Source organism: Myiozetetes cayanensis, unplaced genomic scaffold, assembly GCF_022539395.1.
Source record: "Myiozetetes cayanensis isolate MyiCay16 unplaced genomic scaffold, myiCay2020 scf1, whole genome shotgun sequence".
NCBI lineage: Eukaryota > Metazoa > Chordata > Aves > Passeriformes > Tyrannidae > Myiozetetes > Myiozetetes cayanensis.
Genome location: NW_026086604.1, coordinates 95574807 through 95595141, shown reverse-complemented (window position 1 = coordinate 95595141; position 20335 = coordinate 95574807). Strand labels below are relative to the sequence as shown.

At 37.0% G+C, this 20335-nt stretch overlaps 1 protein-coding gene across 10 annotated transcripts in view; it reads left to right on the top strand.

Annotated features, from left to right (window-relative positions):
- Positions 1-20335, top strand: part of TNS3 (tensin 3) — a 209142-nt gene that overhangs the window by 60285 nt on the left and 128522 nt on the right. For 7 of the 10 annotated variants that reach the window (XM_050307116.1, XM_050307125.1, XM_050307109.1 and 4 more), the window contains one exon: positions 7794-7831. In XM_050307116.1, coding sequence (XP_050163073.1) covers positions 7794-7831 — 38 coding nt within the window. Of the gene's footprint in view, positions 1-7793; positions 7832-18796; positions 19021-19713; positions 19905-20335 lie in introns of those variants that run through there. The other 3 variants (XM_050307163.1, XM_050307149.1, XM_050307153.1) reach the window with 2 other exon arrangements.

The window sequence follows — 20335 nt, the reverse complement described above, 5'->3', positions numbered from 1 at the left end:
TTAGGTAGAAACCCAGGCTCTTGCTATAAATTTTCAGTTGACTGTCACCTTGTTTGTGAAAGTCGTCTGGGAGAATATCCAAAGGAGACTGCATGAATTGTTGCAGTTACAGTAGAAAAGTCTTTTTAGTATCCCCTCAGAAATGGGTGGATGTTGACCTGGCCATGAGTGGTACAGAGTATCCTCTTCTGAGAAGGAGGGGACTGAGAGAAGAAATGTGGACTGTAGCCCATCTGTGGCTTGGGAGGTCAGCTCCTTTTCTATAGACAAAAGATGCACACAGTAAATAGCAAGTTCCACTAGAATAGTAAAGTGTACTCTAATTAACAGAGCTGTACAAGGTATGCATTCATATTTCAGTGCAGAGCTTAGATAGTGAAAGATGGAAGCTATGTGCATCATGGAAGTTATGTGCATAACAGCAGCAAAGACGTGAAAGGGAAGGATGAATAAAGACTTAATGGAGCATAAGAGATATAAAAAAAGCCATTGTAATTAGTAAGGAGTACACAAATGGTACATAAGCATCCTGGCTGAACACAGCTCTCTCTGGAGCTAAGAGAGACAGTAAAATTGACAACCTCAGTGGGAACTGGGGGAGAGGGGGGAGGAATTTTGGCAGAAATCTCTAAGGTAAGTTTCTACTAATTAAAAAATACACAAGGCAAAGACCTCTAGTGGAATCTTGAATGTTCACAGCTGGTAGATGATGTTTCAGAAAATTGTCTCTATGGAAAACATGAGTTCCCTATTTGTTTACCTCAGAAGGACCAACTTAATCATGCCAGAATTTGAACTATAGTTATAAAATGTATTTTGAAGTTAAGGTTTAAACCTCAGAGTTCTCTTAAAAGTGGCAGCTTCTGTTCATTACAGCTAATAAGTTAAAAAAAAAAAATAAAATAAATGTGATCCTGTGCCTTCTGCCTCGCAATTTTTGACAGGAGAACCAGGGACTGCTATTTGATCTGGTACTCCTGCAATTTTATAAGCTAGCCCACTTGAAGAGAACCTAAAATTCATAAGGGTAAATTAAAGTAAGAATTACCTGCTCTAACATGAAAATTTGAAATGAAATGCTATCATCATTAGAGTGTATAATTTAAATGTGATGAACTTGATGTGCCATGTGGGGAGAGTAACCTCAATGTAAATCTTCATGCATTTGGCTAAAAGTTCACCCTTCTAATTGGCTTCAAAACAATGGGTGGGGCTGGGGGAACAACTACAATGGGAAGCAGGAGTAATGTATAACAGGAAGATAAAGTTTTAAGTAAAGAAAAGATAGGTGAAGACAATGGTTGTAACAGTGGAGAGTTTGCTCCAGTACATAAAGAAAGCTACAAGCATAACTCATTTTAGGCACATTCTGGATCTGAACCCTGTAAATAGGTAAAAGTTGTTGACTGTTAATCAGTTGTTAACTGATTTTGTTCAGTATTCCCATCTGTTGTCATTAATGAGATTTAAAAAATACCCTTAGAAAACATGCCTGTAACTGTGTAAGTACTTAAGGATCATACTGCATTGCCTGTATTATTTTCTCTTCTGGTGATGGTCTTTGTCACTTATATTTTCCATAGGAGCTTAAGAACATCTGCGAATCAGAACTTTGTGCCCACTCGATCTTATCCACATAATAAGTTTCCTACCAATATCAGATTTCTTACTTATTTTGGAGATTGCCCATTTTAAGCTGATATCCTATGTTTCTTTGATCCTTGCTCTGAGCATGATTTATACAGGTTGTTTTCAAGATCCATCATAGATGTGCAAGCTCCTGAGATCTTACAGTTCTTACGCTGTCTGCAACTGAAGACAAGAAAAACCTGGAGACAGTCCACCCACTTTATGTTCATATGGGTTGCTGGTATGTAAACCCTAATCTGGTTGAAACAGTTTTGTGGATGAGATGTTGCAACATGGGGTTATCTGTTTAGCTCGAGGGAGGAGGTCTAAAAGCAACCTTTGGTTCTAAACTGGATTAAGCTTTAATAATTTCCTACCTAACTGGTAGGTGTAGCTTAAATAGTTGCAAGAAATTTGCTGCATGAGTTTTTTATTTTTAAAAATGTGAAAACATTTTCATTGTTGGTCATATTCTGCCTTTGTAATGGCATCTATAAGAAATTAAAAGCCAAAACCAAACACCACATACAAACAAAAAAACCACAAAAAGCTCCCCACTCAGGACTTTTCAAGATGAAGTTAAAGTGGTAAAGTTAGGCTATACATTCCACGGGGGGAAGGGAGGTCAGAGAAAACCCCAAACAGAAAAAAAGCCTCAAAACCCTACCCTTTGATGGTCAAGATTTTTCTACAAGACAGGAAGAAGGTGGGAGTAAAGAAACAGACATGCTATTGCAGCAGTAGTGCCAAAATATTTTTCTCTTAATAAAGATTTTCCACTGCTGTTGTTAGCAACAACAAGTAGAATATTTTTTTTTGTGGGAAGGCTCATTCACTGTAGGCTCTTTACTGTACAGCCACGCCAAGTAAAAAAATGCTGAAGCTTTGCCCAAATTTCCCCTAACTGTCTATTAGCCTTCCTCTTCAAAAACTCTGTTTGCAGTCACTGTCATGAAGTACTGGGAGCAATATTTAGATGAAAAGACAATGGTTGGCTGAATCTAAAATAAGAACAAAAGAAAATCTAGGAAAATGTTGGAGGCATAGGAAGCGCATCAGCAGATGTTGCTGGAGTGTGTCTGTTAGACTTGTGACATTCTTGGCATTTGACTCTGATAACTTCTTAAAAATAGAAGTGTTTACATTTGCATCTAAAGCCCAGTATTTCCAGCTAGGGTACTCTAGCTCATCCCCTACACAAAGGGTTGGGCGAAGAGTCACACAAAGCTGCTTCACACAGAATTGCATGCCAACTTATTTTTAATGCTGCAAATAATTTCCATGTGTCTGGTTTTCATACTGTTTTTGACCCTTTTCCTAAGTGGAATTGTTGCAAAGTTGGTAGGAACATACCAGCAGAAAAATGTGTGTTGGTGCAAGATTTTTTCTAACAATCTGATCACAATATTATTAAACACTCATTGAAATAAAAATAGCCATCAAGCTGCATATGTTGCAAAATTTCATCCACAAAACCATTTCAACCAGACTATGGTTTACTGTAGCCAGCACCCATTTGAGAGATTTTGGTCATATATGGCTTTCTGTACCAAGCTCTGCTTGGAGGAGACCCTGTTGTGGTGGCCTTACTATGCGTTTTCAGAAACCAAATTAGACGTTTTAACAAAAAAACCCCTATCTTTTCTTCAGAGCCAGTGACAGACCTGGTATTTTGCGCAAAACATTTCCTGCAGGCCTGAGATGTTACTCAGTAGTGGTAGCAGTAGCCTAGGTACTAAAATTGCTTGGATTTACCACTACTGCGACACTCTGATACCTGTCTTCCCTGGTGTTAGAAGACTGGAACTGGGAGCGATAAAAACTAAGTCTTAATTACACAAGTCTTTTTATGTGCTTGGTTTAGATTACATTTTGTTGTGGATCTTCAAGGATTCTTCTACTACTGTCAAAAAATAGGTATAATACCATCTGTCTGTTTTGGGAAGCTGCATTGGAGATGCTGAGGGAAAGAAAGCATCTTTTAAACATCTAAGCCTGTGATTCAGTATCCCAACTTGTTTTGTCACCAGAAAGTTAAAAATTAGTATCAAGGCCTGTAGAGTGTGTTCTTTTGGGGCAAGTGATTTTTTTCTTAGAGATTAGAAAGGTATTAAACTGGGTTACATCTCTTACATTCTCTATTTATATGTGAGTTTCTACCCCAAGAGGATTCATGAATTATCTTGTTTCTACCCTTGCATACACAGTTGTTTAAAAACAAACGCACACAGAAAAACCCACCGTGAAGAATCACTCGATAAAAGCTGTGATTAAGTGCAAGGCTGTCCTTAAAAACCAGCCATGTTTTAATACACACTGCACGTGCAGTGTGACAGAATATTTGTATGAAATATGTGAAATATATTGCCATACCATATGTCAATTAAATGCTAAAAACTGTCAAGGTGCATAATAGCCTTTACCACACAGAGCAAAAATTAAGCTCTTTGTCCTGTTAATTCATAAATCATGCTGTGGTTAGTGAAGCAGTTTCTTACTTTACAAACACATTGCTATGGGTTTTCAAAGAGCATCTTAGATGCAAGAACATAAGAAGCAGAACTCTGATTTCTCAAAAATTTTGGAACTTATGTCTGAAAAATATGACTCACTATGCTTGTCTTTCTCTCTTTAACTTGGCAACAGTATTGATAATTTGCAGGAGCTAACACATCTTCATTTTGATGCAAAATGTCTTTTTTTTCCTTTTTTTTTTTTTTTCCTTCACTCCCCCTTCCCTTCCTTCTTTCTCCTCCTTTTAAGAAAATGGATTCTTGGATCTATTGTTTAGGAGCTGTTTTGAAGTACAGTAAATTGACTAAATATGGGTTGGTCTCCATTTTACCAGCCAGCTTGGGACAGTTGTTCTTGGAACTAGTGCCAAAATCCTTGAACACAAATTTGGAAAGTCTGGTATTTGCAAGAGCTGATGTGTGGGATGCAGACATTCAGCTGTTCAGCTGAAGAACTGAAGTAACCTTGTAGAGTGTGACATTGATTAAGTCCTCTAGACTGTTTCGGGCACATTTTAGGATATGAATACACTTTAGACTGTAGTCCTGAGAAGAGCTGTGTGCTATTTCACTTGCAAGCTTTACCTGAAGAATGCCAGCTTTCCATAGAAGATGCTTATTGAGATCTTTTAAATGTAAGTTTTATATATTTGCCTTAGCATACTAACAGCACATCAGTTGTTCAGTTATTCATATGCTTTTGCATTGCATGTTTGTTGCACTGTAAAGGCATGGGTTGCACGATTATGATATAATACTGCTTTTCTGGCAGTATTTTATATTTCTGAAAGTGCATCTCTAATATTTAAGGCTTTTCATTAAAAAAACCTGGCATCTTGAACCATGGTTCAGTCTCTCATAGTGATTGTAGAAGATTCTCTCTTTGCAAGTACTGTAAATGCCTGGGCTGAGATAAAACTAGCCTTGGACTGAAGTGTTGCAGTCATCCGGGTGAGACAGTTCTGCGATGTAGTAGAATTCATTGTAGCTCTAGCACAATGAATTCTAAATAATGAAATATCAAGCAAATTGATTTCTCTCTGTAGGTAAGTGTTGAATTTACTGGTGTTGCTGAAGGGATCTCTCACTGTTCTTGATGGTAGTAGCTGTAGCAGAGAAACCCATATGAATTGCATTGTAAAAGGATGTGCCTGGAAAGGCAATGGTGCTTCTCTCCACTACTCATTTATACTCAGATACGGGACTGCTGCAGCATGGCCCTTATTCCATTCACTCTTTCTTAGTGTGCCAGTATGCTTCTTGATACCCAAGTCATATTATTTTCTTAGTATCTCCTTCTCTTTCAAATGCTCTGGATGCTTCCCCCCTGCCCCTGCCCCCCTCCTCATTTTGGAGTGCTTATTTCCATCCAGTTTTGTTGTAATCAGCTTTACTGGATATTGAAGAAGAAAAGGTAATTACTTAATCTAACCCATTCAAGTATTGGATTTAGATATGAATAGGATGTTTCTGTATGCTGAGGAGGAGTAAAGCAGTCTTTGTGAATGAATCAGATCTCTATGTTCAGAATATTATAGATTTGAACACTTGAAAAAAAGTATGTGGTTTGTTTCAGTCAGAGAGCTTTGCCTGGCGTTATTTGACTAATTACCTCTTGAGGCTTTAGTCTTTGTTTTATTTGAATCTCATAAATATAGCAATATAGTTTTGTTTGTGTTCTCCCTTTAATTATGTATGGAGTTTGTATGCCCTATTTCTGTGTTGCTTATGAGTTTGAACGAGGTGCTTCTGCAAGGCTGAATATTTATGTTGCTATCCAGGCTAAGCTCACATCTGACTTGAGTGATTTCTTTCCAGAAAAGACAGTAAGTACTGTTGTGTTTCACAAGAGCAGAAAACACTGACTTTTCTTGTACGTGGAAACTGAAAAAACTCATGCTTGCATTTACTGTTAGTGACGTCTTTAATAGAGATTGTGTGTTTTGTTGGTGACATTTGTCATTTGGTTTTGCATGAACTAGTAGCTATGTCATGGAAGTCTGTTATGGAATTAAATCTATTTTTTGTATTTCATCTTGCCCCTCAGAAGTCTAAGTTTATGCATCAGCAAAGAACATGAAAACCTTGTCTCTAATATTAGGGTTTTCTTACAGATTTACTGTTTTATTTTTTATTTTTTTGTGAGCGTTTGTCTCAAAGTAGCTTATAGAATAAACAGATGGTATGTGTGTTTTTAGAATATGTTAGCCTTTTGCAAAGCTAAAGCTAATCATGCTGATTTAAAACATGGATTCTACTAGACAGTTTTGGTATGTCAGATCACTTAATGAATTTAGTTATTTATTCCCTATGTCACCCCTGAAAATGAAGCTTTTTGTTATGGATTAAAAGTCATCTTCCATTTGCTTTAAGGTGATAGCACTTGTAAGGGGTGTGTGGTTATAGATCATTATCAGTGCTAATAGTTACTGTATTTGCGTCAACGCGAATAAATTCTTAGAATAAAGAAAATTGATCCTGTGAAGGATTCTGGATAAAGAACTCGTTCCTAACTTATACATAGGGAAAATAAGTGAACATAGCATGTACGAGACCGAATAGAAGATGGGTCAGTAATCCTTACCTTTTTTTACCCTGTGAAGTGACTGCAGCATGAGGGTTTTTCATTCAACAGTTGATGCACTTGATTCTGAAATGAGTTTCTGCTGACCTCACACCTTGGTAGTTGCATCTTTCCTGTTGGGTCAGGCTGTAAAATATCTTCCTCTTGGTCGAAACATCAAAAACCAAGCATGACTTCAGTGGTCTAAGGTTAGTCCCCAGTTAATTTTCCAGTTAAACCTCTGTGGTATTCTGTAGCTTACTGATTTTGGAGACTGAATAAGTAAATTCTTCCTGAATTTAAAATTTAGTAAGTTTAGCTCATGGTACACCAAAAGATAGACATTGCATGGAAATAAAGGAAATATCAGAGTAAAGAAGGAAGTGCATATAAATGGAAAACTAACTAAAACCAGCCTGTGTCAGATTCTGGCTATTGTGCTGCTGCATCATAGTTACATTGCTGCTCATCTGACTGCTTTTAAAGTGAAGTACTGTTTTCTGAATCTAAACTTGCTGGTACAATTCATCCTTTCCCACTCTTACTGAGAAGGAATTTAAAAAACCTTGAGTGCTTACCTCTTGGAAGTAATGTTTGCAACACTGTATAAACTGAATTTTACAATATGAAGTTATACTCTGGCCAGTCATGGTTGCCTGTGAGTTGAAGTCAACCTGCTTTTCTTAGGTCTCTGGAACTGCTGATATGACTAAGATTCACAGGTTACTCTGGAAACAATTTGATCTTACTCCTGGTCTTACTTAAGTGGTAGCACTTCCACCACATGTGAAGCTGAAAAGTAAGTGTCAAGACAATCAGCTCATGATGTTTAACCAGACATATGTTATTACAAACTGATAGAATGCACGAATCTGATAACACTGCTGTAGTTAACTAATCTTTCAGGAATGGGTGAAAACTAAATGAGCTTCTTTTTTTTAGTTTAGTTTTGTTTTGAAGTCTGAAAATACTTTTATATATACAGATTTGAGTTTTGCCTTATCTCTTGTAGAAAGCTCATCTAAAGAAAGGGGAGGGGACAATCCACATACTCTTTTACTCATGTATTCTATTTATTTTTGTTTTAGTTTGCAAGTATGCCTGCCACAGGAAATGTGAAGAAAAGGTAAGTGTACTTACTGGCCTCCCTTTTTGCTGTTGACCCCCATGTATTCAAAGTTGAGACTACAAAACCTGTATCAACTAGTAAAGAATAAGGTGATTATTAAATCAGATACCTATCTGGGATATTGTTCTTGCCATTAATAAAAAAAAAAAGGTTCCTATGTAGTCAAAACATTGGCACCAGTGGTTGAATTTTTCATTCTCCCACAGGAGGACGTGCTTTCATTTGAAAACAGCAGGTTAAGTGGGTGAAATACAAATCACACAGTTCTACCAGAAAAATAAAAAAAAAATATTTGAGTAAATAAGTGTATATAGGTATTCATACCCACCTATATATTTATACAGTGCCCCCCCCAGGTGTTCCAGAGTGTGTGTGTATACACACACCTATATATGTAGATATCAAAATTTGTACAGGAACAGAAATTTAAAGGCAAACTTTTGGCATTGGGGTATAAAAAGCACATTATTAATTTTCAGTAATTGCTGTAGATTCCCCCCAGTTCAGTTTCATTAGTAGATTTTTGTTACTTTTAAAAATCTTTAAGTTCCATGGTCTCAGGTGACTTAGATTTCTCTCTTGTAGATTTGTGTAAAGCAGAGGCATTTACAGTGTGTTGCAGTCTAAATCTAGGCGTCTTTGAGGGTTTTATTTTACCAGAAGCACTTTAATGGGGTAATATTCCCTTCTTTTAACTTAAACGTTTGATTAGTACTTGCTATCTATAAAGACAGTGTTTCTTATAGTTAGAGAGCACTGAGCTTCTGGACACCACAGATCAAGTCCTATTACCTGTGTTGTTGACTTGATATTTGGCCTTATGCAAGGATTTGTTTTGTTCAATGCTTCCAAGAAATATAACTAAATTCAAGAGAAGAACTTCTACTTGTGAGGGAGATTTTTTTTTCAGGCCATTTGGGGAAACTCCAGTAAACGCAGGTGTCATTTGGCTGAGCAGCTCCCATTTTGAGTAAAAATGGTACATGTGCATTTGAAAATCACTGTGTTATTTGGTATGCTGGATAAATGCAGAATTCTGTTTTTTAATGAAATAAGATGATAAAATACAGTGGTAATTAAATTTGCAAGTAAGGTATTACCTTTTAAAGGGTTTCATCACCTATTTACATTCAATAATGATTCTTAATAATGCTACAGTAATGGTACTCTACAAGTAGAAACAAAACAGTTTAGTAGAAAGAAATATTTTTATGTTAGACAAGATGATGTAATCGATCCGTCTTTGCACAGTACTTTTGGTTTTCCAAACAGCACTTGCAGTATGGAATTCACTGGTTCCATGACAAAGAATCTGGTTTGTTGATAACATTGGTAGCTCAGAGATTTGCTTGGATAGGTGCTACATAGAACTAGAGTTTCCTGAAATGATGACACTTAAATGATGCTGGAGACGGTTGTAATTCTATAAACTTGTGTTGGAGGCAGATAATTTCATATTTTTGCCATATATTAGGAACAGGAAATTGTCTTTGAACTAGTATTTATGCTCTCAGGATGTTAAGTGTTGAAAAGACTTACTATACAGAGTGCCAAAAGGATATAATAGCCTAACTATCATCAAGATACTGGCATGCTTTATAATTTTTGAATAATTAAAATGAAGTGTGCTTCATTTATCATGTACAAAGCATGTATTGCAGAATATAAAAACCCACAAATTTTGGAAACAAGACCGAATTTAATAATCAATTATTTCTTACAAGAGGCTTATTTTCTGATTTTTCAGAGGAGTAGTAAGCCAACAAGTAGCTTAAATTCAGAATCTTTCTATGAGTCTTCTCTGCCTACTTATATAAGGCTCACGACTTCTGCACTCATCAGTGTGGTGTACATTGGCAGTGCTGAGCTAGGACAGCCCTGTTGCTCTAGCCTCAGAAACTTTCTATGTGCTAATAGAAAGACACATTACAAATTGTATCTGTAATGTGTTTTTTCCAGTATTCTGGCTGTACATATTCTTTGTGAGGTGTAGTCCTACTGACTTACGTGTGTGAGAGCCTAAAAATGCTTCCTGGCTTCAAAAGTACCAGGGTGTTATTAACTTGCTGGACCATAGTGATGCCTCTTCTGATCATGGGAAGTTCTCATAAACTTGTCATTGATCTTGCATAGATTAAGCTATTGTAATGTATTTGATTTTGCAGCAGGCTTATTTAGAACTAAAGCCAACTTTTCAAATTTTGTACCAACATATAATGCTGTTTCCACTTACTTTTAAAAATACTTTGTGCTTTAGTCATCTGTGGTACTTGTAAGTGACAGGGGCAGAAAACCATTCTAGAGGAAAACAGTTTCTATTCTATTTATTCTATTTCTATTCTATTCTATTTAGAATGCTCTCTAAAAGGCAGTGTTTTTTATTTCACTCTGAAAAACATAATGAATTCTGAAAGAATTTTGTTTTGCTGTACAAAACTTGGTTCATTTTTTTGACTGTCTTGTATGGCCTCGGTCTTTGCATGCTTAACCTAGAAATGTTTCTGTATTGCTCTTTGTTCGGATGTATGTATCTAGTTTGTGTTCCCTGACATCTCTGAAGCTGCAGCATCTCTAATGCCCCAGGGCTTTACTCTGGATTTTTTTTCTGGGAACTTGAGTCGCCTTTGTTTTGTAGCTTATTCTTGAGACATATCTCTCTGTGTATGATGTAGTAATATTTAATTGTCCCATCACAAGGCTTTCACTTAGCTCTCTGTCTTAGGATACCATTTTTTTTTCTATCTTTCACTTTTACTCTGTCTGTTGGTGTGTGGTATAGAGCTGAGTCATTGAAAGTTGTCTTCTCATCACTGTAGCTAGACTTTGTCCTTTGAACTCTGGGAACGTGAAAACCAGTTTCTATCTTCTGTCTTGTGGGAAGGCTGAAAGCTAGAGGGGGAACCTCTTGGCCATGTTTTGTTTACTTGTTTCTTCTATGTTAATTCTTCCTCTTGAGAACTGATTTTATTAAGTTTGTAAGCAAATGCTTAAATTCTCTTAGAATCAGTCAGCTTGAGTGTTTATCGGAGTCTTTGGTTGAATCAGATGTGATGCAGCTTTATGCTTTTGCATAAATTATTTAATCTGTGCAAATTAATTATTAATTCCTTTATTCCTTAATTCTTAAAGTTATTCTTAATTCAGCCTGGAAGATATTTTTGTTATGCTTAAACCAGAAAGACTCTTTACATAATACACATTGAATCTTTGCAAGTCTGAAATTATGTTTTAAGGGGACCTATAACCTAGGCTCTATGGTTTTTTCCAGTTCCAGTAAGATTAATTTATTTATATATGGTTTTGATTCAGCACATTTCCTCCTTCAGCTTTCAATAAGCTGTCTTAGACATCTCAGTCGAGTCCCAGTTTAATCAAAGCTTTGGAATTTTATATTATTAGACTAAAATACTATTTGGATTAGTTTGCTGTGCTGTGGTGTGCCACTTGAATGCTGATAAACCTAGATCAAGCAATTTATTACTTTAAAATTCTGTAAGGGTTATTTTGTTGTTTGGGTGGGTGTTTTTTTGTTTGTTTTTTTTGAAAGAAATGACAGATTTATAAACCTACCAAAATTATTTTAATCATAAAAAGTATAAACTCTGACTTGGCACTTCGTCTTCTGTTTTTCTCAAAGGCAGTTTTTTCTAATTATTTCTTGTTTAGGCATTTGTGTCTGAGGAAATATAATTCTTCCCTTGACACTGTTCTTCTTTTTTCCTTAAACTGATTAAGCTGTTGGTGATGGAGAGAATTGAAAGCAAGCTCCCCACTACCCCCAAAGTTCCTAATGATACCCTAACTTTTTCTTTCGTAGTCTCTTTAACAGTCTAGGAAATATGAACATGATTGCAGAAAAATGCATAGAAATAAACTGAAACTCAACTTGATTTAATATAAAAAACATGGCTAGCAGTAGTATAGAAGGGAGAAAGACAGTAATCACAACCATAAAAATTAGCAAGGAGTGATAGTTGGTTTTATTAGTTGATTTGTTCTATTTGTATTCTGAAAATAAAGAACTTTTACCTGTCTATATATATCTGTATATATGGACACATTAATAGTGGTCATATATTTGTAGTCTGGAGATTTAAAGCACAAGCTGTCTTGGCTCTCAAATGTCTCTATTGGCTTTTGTCACTTGAGTACTTCCTGAACAGGTTTGTGAATAAACCTGGTACTTTCTTGGACCAGGCTTGTTAAAGTTGTACAGCTGGGCTCTGGCTATTGCAGTGGATGAGCATGAAGGCAGATAATTTTACCCTGTGAAGAATGAGTTTGGTTTTGTTTATTTTGCTGGATTTTCTTTTATTTCAGTATGAGTTCTCCTTATCCTTCTCAGATTTTGGGCAAAGGAAATCAAGGACTTAAATGAAAACTTTTGTTTTGTTGTTTTCAGGAGAGAACTGTATGAATGAACTTCTGTGATTGACACATTTCTCTGGGAATCCATAAATCCAGTCACATTCAATAAGGCAGAAGACTTCAAGGATTTTTTTGTTTAGAGGCACTGTTTTGCATGAATATTATCATGTGTGCAACCCCATTAGTGCTGCCTGGCATTGGGGTGAAATGAAAATGTTTGCAGTTGAAGTCCAAGGGATTGCTGTATGAGTTTTGTAATTGACATTTGTAGCTCAAAGGAGGTGTTCAATGTTTTTAGATAAGAAGTCTCATTTAAGAGTTACAGTTTCAGATAGCTGGCTCTGTTGTGCAAGACCTAGCTTGAACTTGTATACTTTGAGGTTGGTTTGTTTCCTTGCTGATTTTCATTAAAAATAAATAAATCTGTTTGCTGGGGGAAAAGAGGATAAGATTACATTAGTGAGAGAAAGAAACAAATATTTTGCTTCTTCCTCCCATGCCCTATCCTGTTCTGGCTGATTTTGGGAAGGATCTGTTTATTAGTCCAGTTATTTGCTGATGAGCTCTGATCATTTTTTGCATAGGTACAGGAGATCTCACACAGACTTGCAATGTAACTTTTTAAAATTATTTATTTATTATTATATTTTTAAGAGAAGTAGAAAGGCATTTGTTAGCCCTTGAAAATAGGATGAAAGATCCTCGGACTGATGCATTTTACATTGCTGCTGCTTCGAATGCTCCCTTAGATCATGTTACATGTCTCATGCTATGTTTGTCTTTGGGAAATGGGAATCAAGTAGTTTACAAGAATGTACCAATCCTTTCTTCTTGAGTTTCTGTTATAAAAAGTTGTTTACCCTTACTGTACATTAGACTCTTAGCTTCTACTCAAGAGGCACTGCCTTTACATCCACTATTACAGCTAAAGGCAATAGCAATATCTTGAAGGGTACTCTGAACATCTGCAGTGCCTGTAATTAGGTAGCAGGCAAAATGCACTGGGCCTCAGTGATGTATAGTGTTTTACGCCATTATTGTGCCATATTATTTTGCTTTTGCTGTGTCGTACTATATTGCTTTTGCTGGGTATTTTGATGAAGTGTGCAGACTCATAGAAACTGGTTGAATTCCCTCTTGCAATATTGCATCTCAAAGTTAAGCTCTCTGAACCTTACATTGTCTTGATAAAAGATTGGAAATCAAGGCACAGACATTATTATGAATAACCACAAGTTTGTGGAAACATAATGAGAGTATTACCTGTTTTGAACATTACCAGCTCCATCCCAGAAGTTCTGACTATTTTGTATGAGCAAACTGAAGTGTCTAAGCTTCATTAGAATTTTCTCTTAGTACTTCTGTGTGGTAACATAGTACTTCATAGTATTTTACTAGAAATTATTCTAAAATGCTGCTTCCCTTGTCTTATTCTGTCTTGCTGAAGGAAGCATTTAAAATACCTCCCACAGTTAAAGCATAATAAAGCAAATTCAGTCTTAGTGAAAGCATCTGGGAGAACTAGTTTTGATGATTAAAAGAATATGTATTTTATGTGTCATTCTGTACCCTATTCTTGCATTATGTCTTTTTGGAATAGCTGGAATATTGAAGATATATTGGGAATATAAATGTTTAAGACTTTGTTTTAAGGTATTTTGAGAAGAGAGAAATTTTTTACAGTGACTAGAGAGCTATTAAAGCCAGGATTGTGATATAAGAAAGTCGGAAATAATGCCATAAAATTCAGACACTTCCTTTGTTTCATGTCAGCCTTGAACAAAGTGCTCTCAATCTCAAAAATGAGAAAACTGGGGCCTTGTAGATGGGACCCCTTCTTTTCAACATGAGAATACATTTTAGTGGGAAAGTGAAAGGTTCCTGCTTGGCTTACAGCCCTTTGAGCTACTGTCCCAGTTTAAATGAGACACAGGTGGTTTGGTGAGGATGAGTCATGAGAAAAGACCCAAACTCCTCCCTCTAAGCAATTATAAATCCAAAATTAAGAGGCTCTGATTGAAGGAAAACAAATTATGGAAAAGGAAAAAATAACAGCCCTTTATTAAAAGGTATGAGTTATTGGCAGAAACAACGAAGAAAAAAAACCAAGTGAAACAACCAAACAATACTCCTATACCCACAGATAATCCTCTTCAAGACAAACCAGTAAACAAGCAAAGAAAAAAACCAGGTAAACAGTTCAGTTGGTGCCCTTTGATGCAATTCCAACCACAGTCACCAGGTGGTGCTGTTGGATCACTGGAGATGCAGAACCTGCTGTTACTTATGCCATTCAGCAGGGGGTGCTGTGGGATCACTGGTCGCTGCCACACGGTGGGGGAGAACACCCTCCAGGGTGTGTCAGAGAAACCAAAAAAACCTGGTTTCCCTTCCCACACACTGGGAAAGAGGAGAGAAAGAGAGAGGAAGGGAAGGAACAACAAAAGGAAAGTCCTCCCAATGAAAAGGAAAAGAAAAAAACCCAAAAAACCAAACCCAAACAAAACCTCACTCCGTTCAGCTGGTCAAACTGCTCTGTACAGTCCTCTCTCTCCCCCTGATGTGCACAAGGACCACCGCCAGGAAAAAAACAAACTGGAACGGGGAAGGGAAAAAAAATAGAAACCTCCAGAAAAAAAAAAAAAAACAAAACAGCTCCTTTCTGATGAAAAGAACTCTGAGCAGGATCTGCAAGTGGTAAGCAGATGGGGAGCCACAGGAACCACCAGCTTCCACTCTGACCTGATGTTCCAGCCACACCCAGCCCCCAAAAACTCCTCCCCCCATTTCCCAGGAGACAAGAGAAAAAAGTGCAGCCCCTCATCTGCCCCGTTTCCTGGGAGACTAAGTTCTGGGCCATTAGCCAGCCGGGCCAGTTCTTTTGTATCTCCTAAGTGCTCACTTGATAGCTCTGCACACAGTGGGCAGGGGGAAGGGAAAAAATCCCTGCCTGGTTTCCAAGAACCAGCTAAACCATGACAGCTACTTTAGTGTCCTTTGGCTTGTAGAGCAGTGTATTCCCAACAGTTTTTGCAAAGGGTTTCTATAAACTTCATGCTGGAGAGGTCACTGCCTTTTTGACATGACTTTTGTAATCCTTCTGTCACAGATTGAAACCAGGCCTGTGCTAAATTGCTATATGTATCTTGATATTGCCTGATGCAATTCCTTTTTGTGATTTAATACATTAAAGCATTGAAGGCCTTAGGGAGATGCAGAGTGTTGTAGGAGCAGCTAAAGAAGAAGAAGAAAATACTAAAGCAATAATATTGTGGTCGTTAGCTAGCCAGAGCTAAGATTAGTGTGTGTGTGAAAAGAATTGCAAGGTCAAGCTGGAAAGCTGCTGGAAACATAGTTGTTCTCTGTGGCTGGGAGAGTCATGTGGATGTATGTGGGATGTGAGAGAGAAGAAACACCTGGCCTGGCTGGGAAGTTCAGACCCAGATTCAGTTGAGAGCCTGTATATAGTTACGGGGCAATAAAGTTACAAGAGGGTTCTGCCTGGAGAAAACTCTGTCCTGCTTGAATTCATTCACCGCAAATGGTGCCCCATGTGCCACAGAGTGTCATCCTGCAGGTGGATGGGTTTAAACTCTAGTGAAATAAAGCAAAAAATTGAAACCAGCCCCAAACTCATTACTTTACAAACAAGCTTGACACATGACTTCTGCTTTCATATCTTTTTGTGATTTGAGTGGAAAAGTATGACATTGCAGCCTTCTGGTATTCTTCTCTACTACATGCCCTTCTTCCCTGTAATATGTATCAAGAAAAGTACACCTCTGCCCTCCATTTTAACCCATGTTTATAATTTATATATTGCTTTAATATCTTTAATATCTTATCTTTAATTCTTTCCTATCATAGGCGGCATCTGTCGCAGATCTTAGGGGTACACTGGATGCTGTGAAACCTGTGGGCTGAGCAGTGGCCTCTGCAGTTTGTCATGACAAAGCTCCTGTTTCCTTCTCCTAAAACGTCTGATACTGTTGACTCTGTGGTGCTTTTTATGACCACAGGACTATAATGCCTGTAGTTCTTATGACTGTTGCTCAGATGTTGGAAGCATACTGAAAGCCTGAGAAATGAGACCAATATATATGTTATAGGTCCAAAATTCTGAGGTACCAGGTCTAGTGCACAGTTTGTTTCCATTCAAGAAAATCCAATTTACGCTGGTAGTTTGTTCCTTTGGGAGTGGAAAATGTTGGCAGAACTTTATCCCCTTTGTTTCCTGGGGCCCTCCCTGTCTGGTCGTGTTGCAAGTTTTGTTTGACTTTGCAAATGAAGAATGTTTTCTTATGGGGATTATACCAAACTCATACAAAGAAAGCAGAAGTCAAGTCTCTCAAAGATGTATACAATTGTCAAAATCAGGATTATTTTTTTTAGCTGAAGAAACTGCAAAGCAAGACAGTTTGAGTAAAGATACTATGCTTTTGCACTCATTTGCGTCAGTTAATTTCAACGTCCTTTATAAACCTCTTTAATCTGTTACACAGATTAACTCATGAGGAACAGTAGCTAGCATTTGCAGTTCAAACTGACAAGCTAAACCACAGTGCAGAGGGCTAGTTCAAAGTCCAGTAAAATCTAGTTTTAGGATTCTGACTCCTGCTGGCTGGTTTAACCCTGTTAGCTACATGCAAGTTCTGACTGAGTTTCTTTTCTTTTGCTTCTGAACTCTTTTGGAGCAAATCTAGTGAGTTGATAAAGGAAGAGACTTCATCTCTTGTTTACAGTTATCAAGAGAAACTTATCTATTTTTGCTTCTAGGAACCTTCTATTTCATTGGAGTTTGGGGGGTTTTGTTTGTTTATTTGTTTTTGCTTTGTGTGTGTGTGTTTTGTTGTTGTTTTTTTTCCCCTTTTCCTGAATAGCCAGGGCAACAAGTGTCTTTGCCCTGCATGTGTTCTTTAAAGAGTTGAACAACTTCAGTGATGTAGGTCAGGGCTGTGACAGAGCAAGATAAAATATCACAGCATGGAAGAAAGCCAGACTTTTTGATGGCTTTCTATATGTGAACAATACATTTCTGTATCTTGGGATAACATGTGAAAGACTCCTTTTCCTTCAATGAATTAGTTTGAAAGAGCTTTGTCACTTTCTAGACAATGGAAAATGTGAATTTTTATTTATATAAATACGTTAAATTTTGAAAACCTTCCTGAAGGCACGTAACTTTTAATTTCAGGTGCTAATTTCAGACATTATTTCATAAGGCATAATCCTAAGTGTATAGCTGCATTAAATCTCAGCTGATTTTGGTGTATCCTATCTTTTTTTCTTTTGGGGAAACAATTGTATCTTGTTTATGAAAATATTCTTTCTAATGGCTGCAAAGTGCTTGTTCTGTTTCTGCTGTGTTTGCCAAGTCTTCCTTTAAGGCTGCTGTTTTCGGTATGTCTGATATATGCTTAATTTGAAGAGGAACACTTGGTGGGTTTTAGGCATGCTTTAGAGCTGTTCCGTCTGGCATGAAATGCTGAGGCTACTTGATATCTCCAGGACAAATGTCCGAGTTAGATGCTAATATCACACAATTGAAGATGATCTGTTTAAAAAAAGAAACAAAACTATTGTAGTTTTTTATCTCAAGTTAATATCCTCTCTGTGTCCCTTTTTATCCTAGAATCTGAATTTACATTTTTCATTTTGTCATGCTGCAATTTGTATCTTTGAGAGCACAGAGTTACTTGAAGATATACTGCACTCAGTATCCTTTAGTGTGTTTTCTAAGGAGGAGAATTTATGGCTTGGGTGTTCTGGGAGGAGAGGGATAATAACTGGCAGGCATGCCAGAAGAAGAAAACTGAACAGAAAAATTTCTTCTCTTTCCAAGACTTAACTCCAAAGTTGTAGACTGAAATAAATAGTTAAGTGTGTGTGTTGTTTTTTTTTTTTTAAAGTGTGTGTGTGTAAATATATATATTTGTATATAAAGATTCATATTAATTGTGTCCGTGAGCTTACCTTTTGGGCTCCTGACACTCATCTATGCAACATTCAGCAAGTCTCCTAACTTGACTAACTTTACATTACTTGCAGGATGTCAGTGGCTTCCTTTTACTGCTCTTTTCACCCTTTCTCATTAATTTTGTAACATGATTAGTAGTGAATTAGAGTGATCAGGTTTTTTAGTAGGTCACTGTATATATTTGGTGAAGATTCCTTTACCTGCACATCCTTTGTGTTACACATAACCTGTGGCAGGCATGACAGCATTTCTTACTTGATAAAACTGTAGCTCGGAAGAAAGTGGTGCATTATAGCCAAGTGCTTTTGCAAAAGCAGTATTACAGTGTTTGAGATCTGGACTTTGAAATGTGCCTTTGGTAATAACTTGCTCATTCTTTGAAGATGGTTCTGCCTCTGAAAAATTGCCTACTTCTTGCAAAAAGAAAATAAAAAGGAAGAAAGATAAAAATGAAATATGCATCTAGGAGTGAAAAATGCACTAAAATGTCATTATTGGATATCCTAGCAAATGACCTGCTGCAATGGGGGGCACTGTTGTGTCTGTGTTATAAGAAGTGGGGACAGATTTTATTTCCTTGATGCCAGATATCCTACCATTTGTTGACTTTTTCATTTGAGTTAACATTTATCTCATGTTAGTCAGTTATTCATTAACTGCTGTGACTGGTGTTACTGTCATATGAAGAAAAATTACATGAAGATCCATTGGAGTCAGAATTCTTCATCAAAGAAATTTCTTAAATCTTTTTCCATCAGTATGGGATGTTTTTAAACTAAGGCTTGATTCAGGAAGTACCAGACCAGGAAAGTGTTTTCATATTAGCTGTATGCAAGAACAGGTACTTTTTCGTTCAAATATGTGCTTGATTATTTGTGAATAGACTGATAATGTGCCTATATGTGTTTATGTGCCAGGCACTGAAGAGGTAACTATTTTTGAAAATAAGCAAGGCATTCCTATATTCTGATATTGCTTGTTAAGATGTGAATGTACAGAAGTGCAGAAGCTAAATGCACCTTGGTTGTGTGTAACTATGAAATATTACACTAATGCATATCCTGTACATTCCTTTACAAGAATAAAGAAACAATTCAAAGCTGACAAACCAGGTTATTGTAAATTTAAGATTAGCTGTAGCTTCATCTGGGGGACCAGAAAAGTCTTTCTGAAGTTTGTTTTATGTAGCTGGCACAGTGTGTAACTTTTTAAACCAATGAGTGAGACACTTGTACTCCATTTTCTGTCTCTGCTTGTTACTGGATTGAAGTCTTGCAGTCTTGCTTTTCAGCTCTATGCTTCTTCTCTAAATGCTAACTTTGTAGCATGTCTCAGGCCTTTGGAAACAAGGAAAAAAGTTGGAGCTACTCACATATCATCAACGTAGGTTGTTTGGACCTTATAATAGCCTCTCTGTTATCTTTTTACAAGTTACAAACTCTTTTGCTTTTAACCTGTGTCTGGATTAACAGTGGAAGAATTTGCTGCAAGTGCTCATGGGAACTGAAGTTGGAGACAATGAGATCTTGACTATTTTGCTTCGTAGGGGAAGAAATATGCTATTTGTGTACATGGAGTCAGAGGAAAAAAAAAATCAGTGCATCTTTGGTGGTTCAGTGTGTCTTGCCTTGAGTTTTGTTGCTCAAGAACAGTAGCAGAGTATCAGTCTTCCGTCGCATGATGCATTTTGAGTGCTTTGCAGTTTAGTGACAGTTCAACATAGTGGTAAGTGGCAGTGTGCAATTGCAAAGGGATTGTTGTATATGCAAGAAAGGGTACTTTGTGACTAGTAGTCCTAGAGCAATACCGTCTAACATGGGAAAGTGCAGAAGACACAGAACCAGAAGAATATGGAATTTTTCTGTAAAGTCAGATTGCTATACATAGCTGTTTTAGGCATAGAAAAGCTCAGGGAAGAAAAAGATCAGGTGTTATCAATAATGTCAGCTCTCATCTTCTGTATCTGAGATGAGCAAAGTTGGTTAGAGCATGATAAATAACACTAAGGTTTTGTAGGTTGGATCCCCATAAGGGGGATCCACTTAAGAGTTAAATTTGATGATCCTTGGGGGCCCCTTTCAACTCAGAATATTCTGGGATCCTGTGATCTTCTTACAGCCCAGAGTTGCCTGGCTAAGATATCACGAATCTGCAGA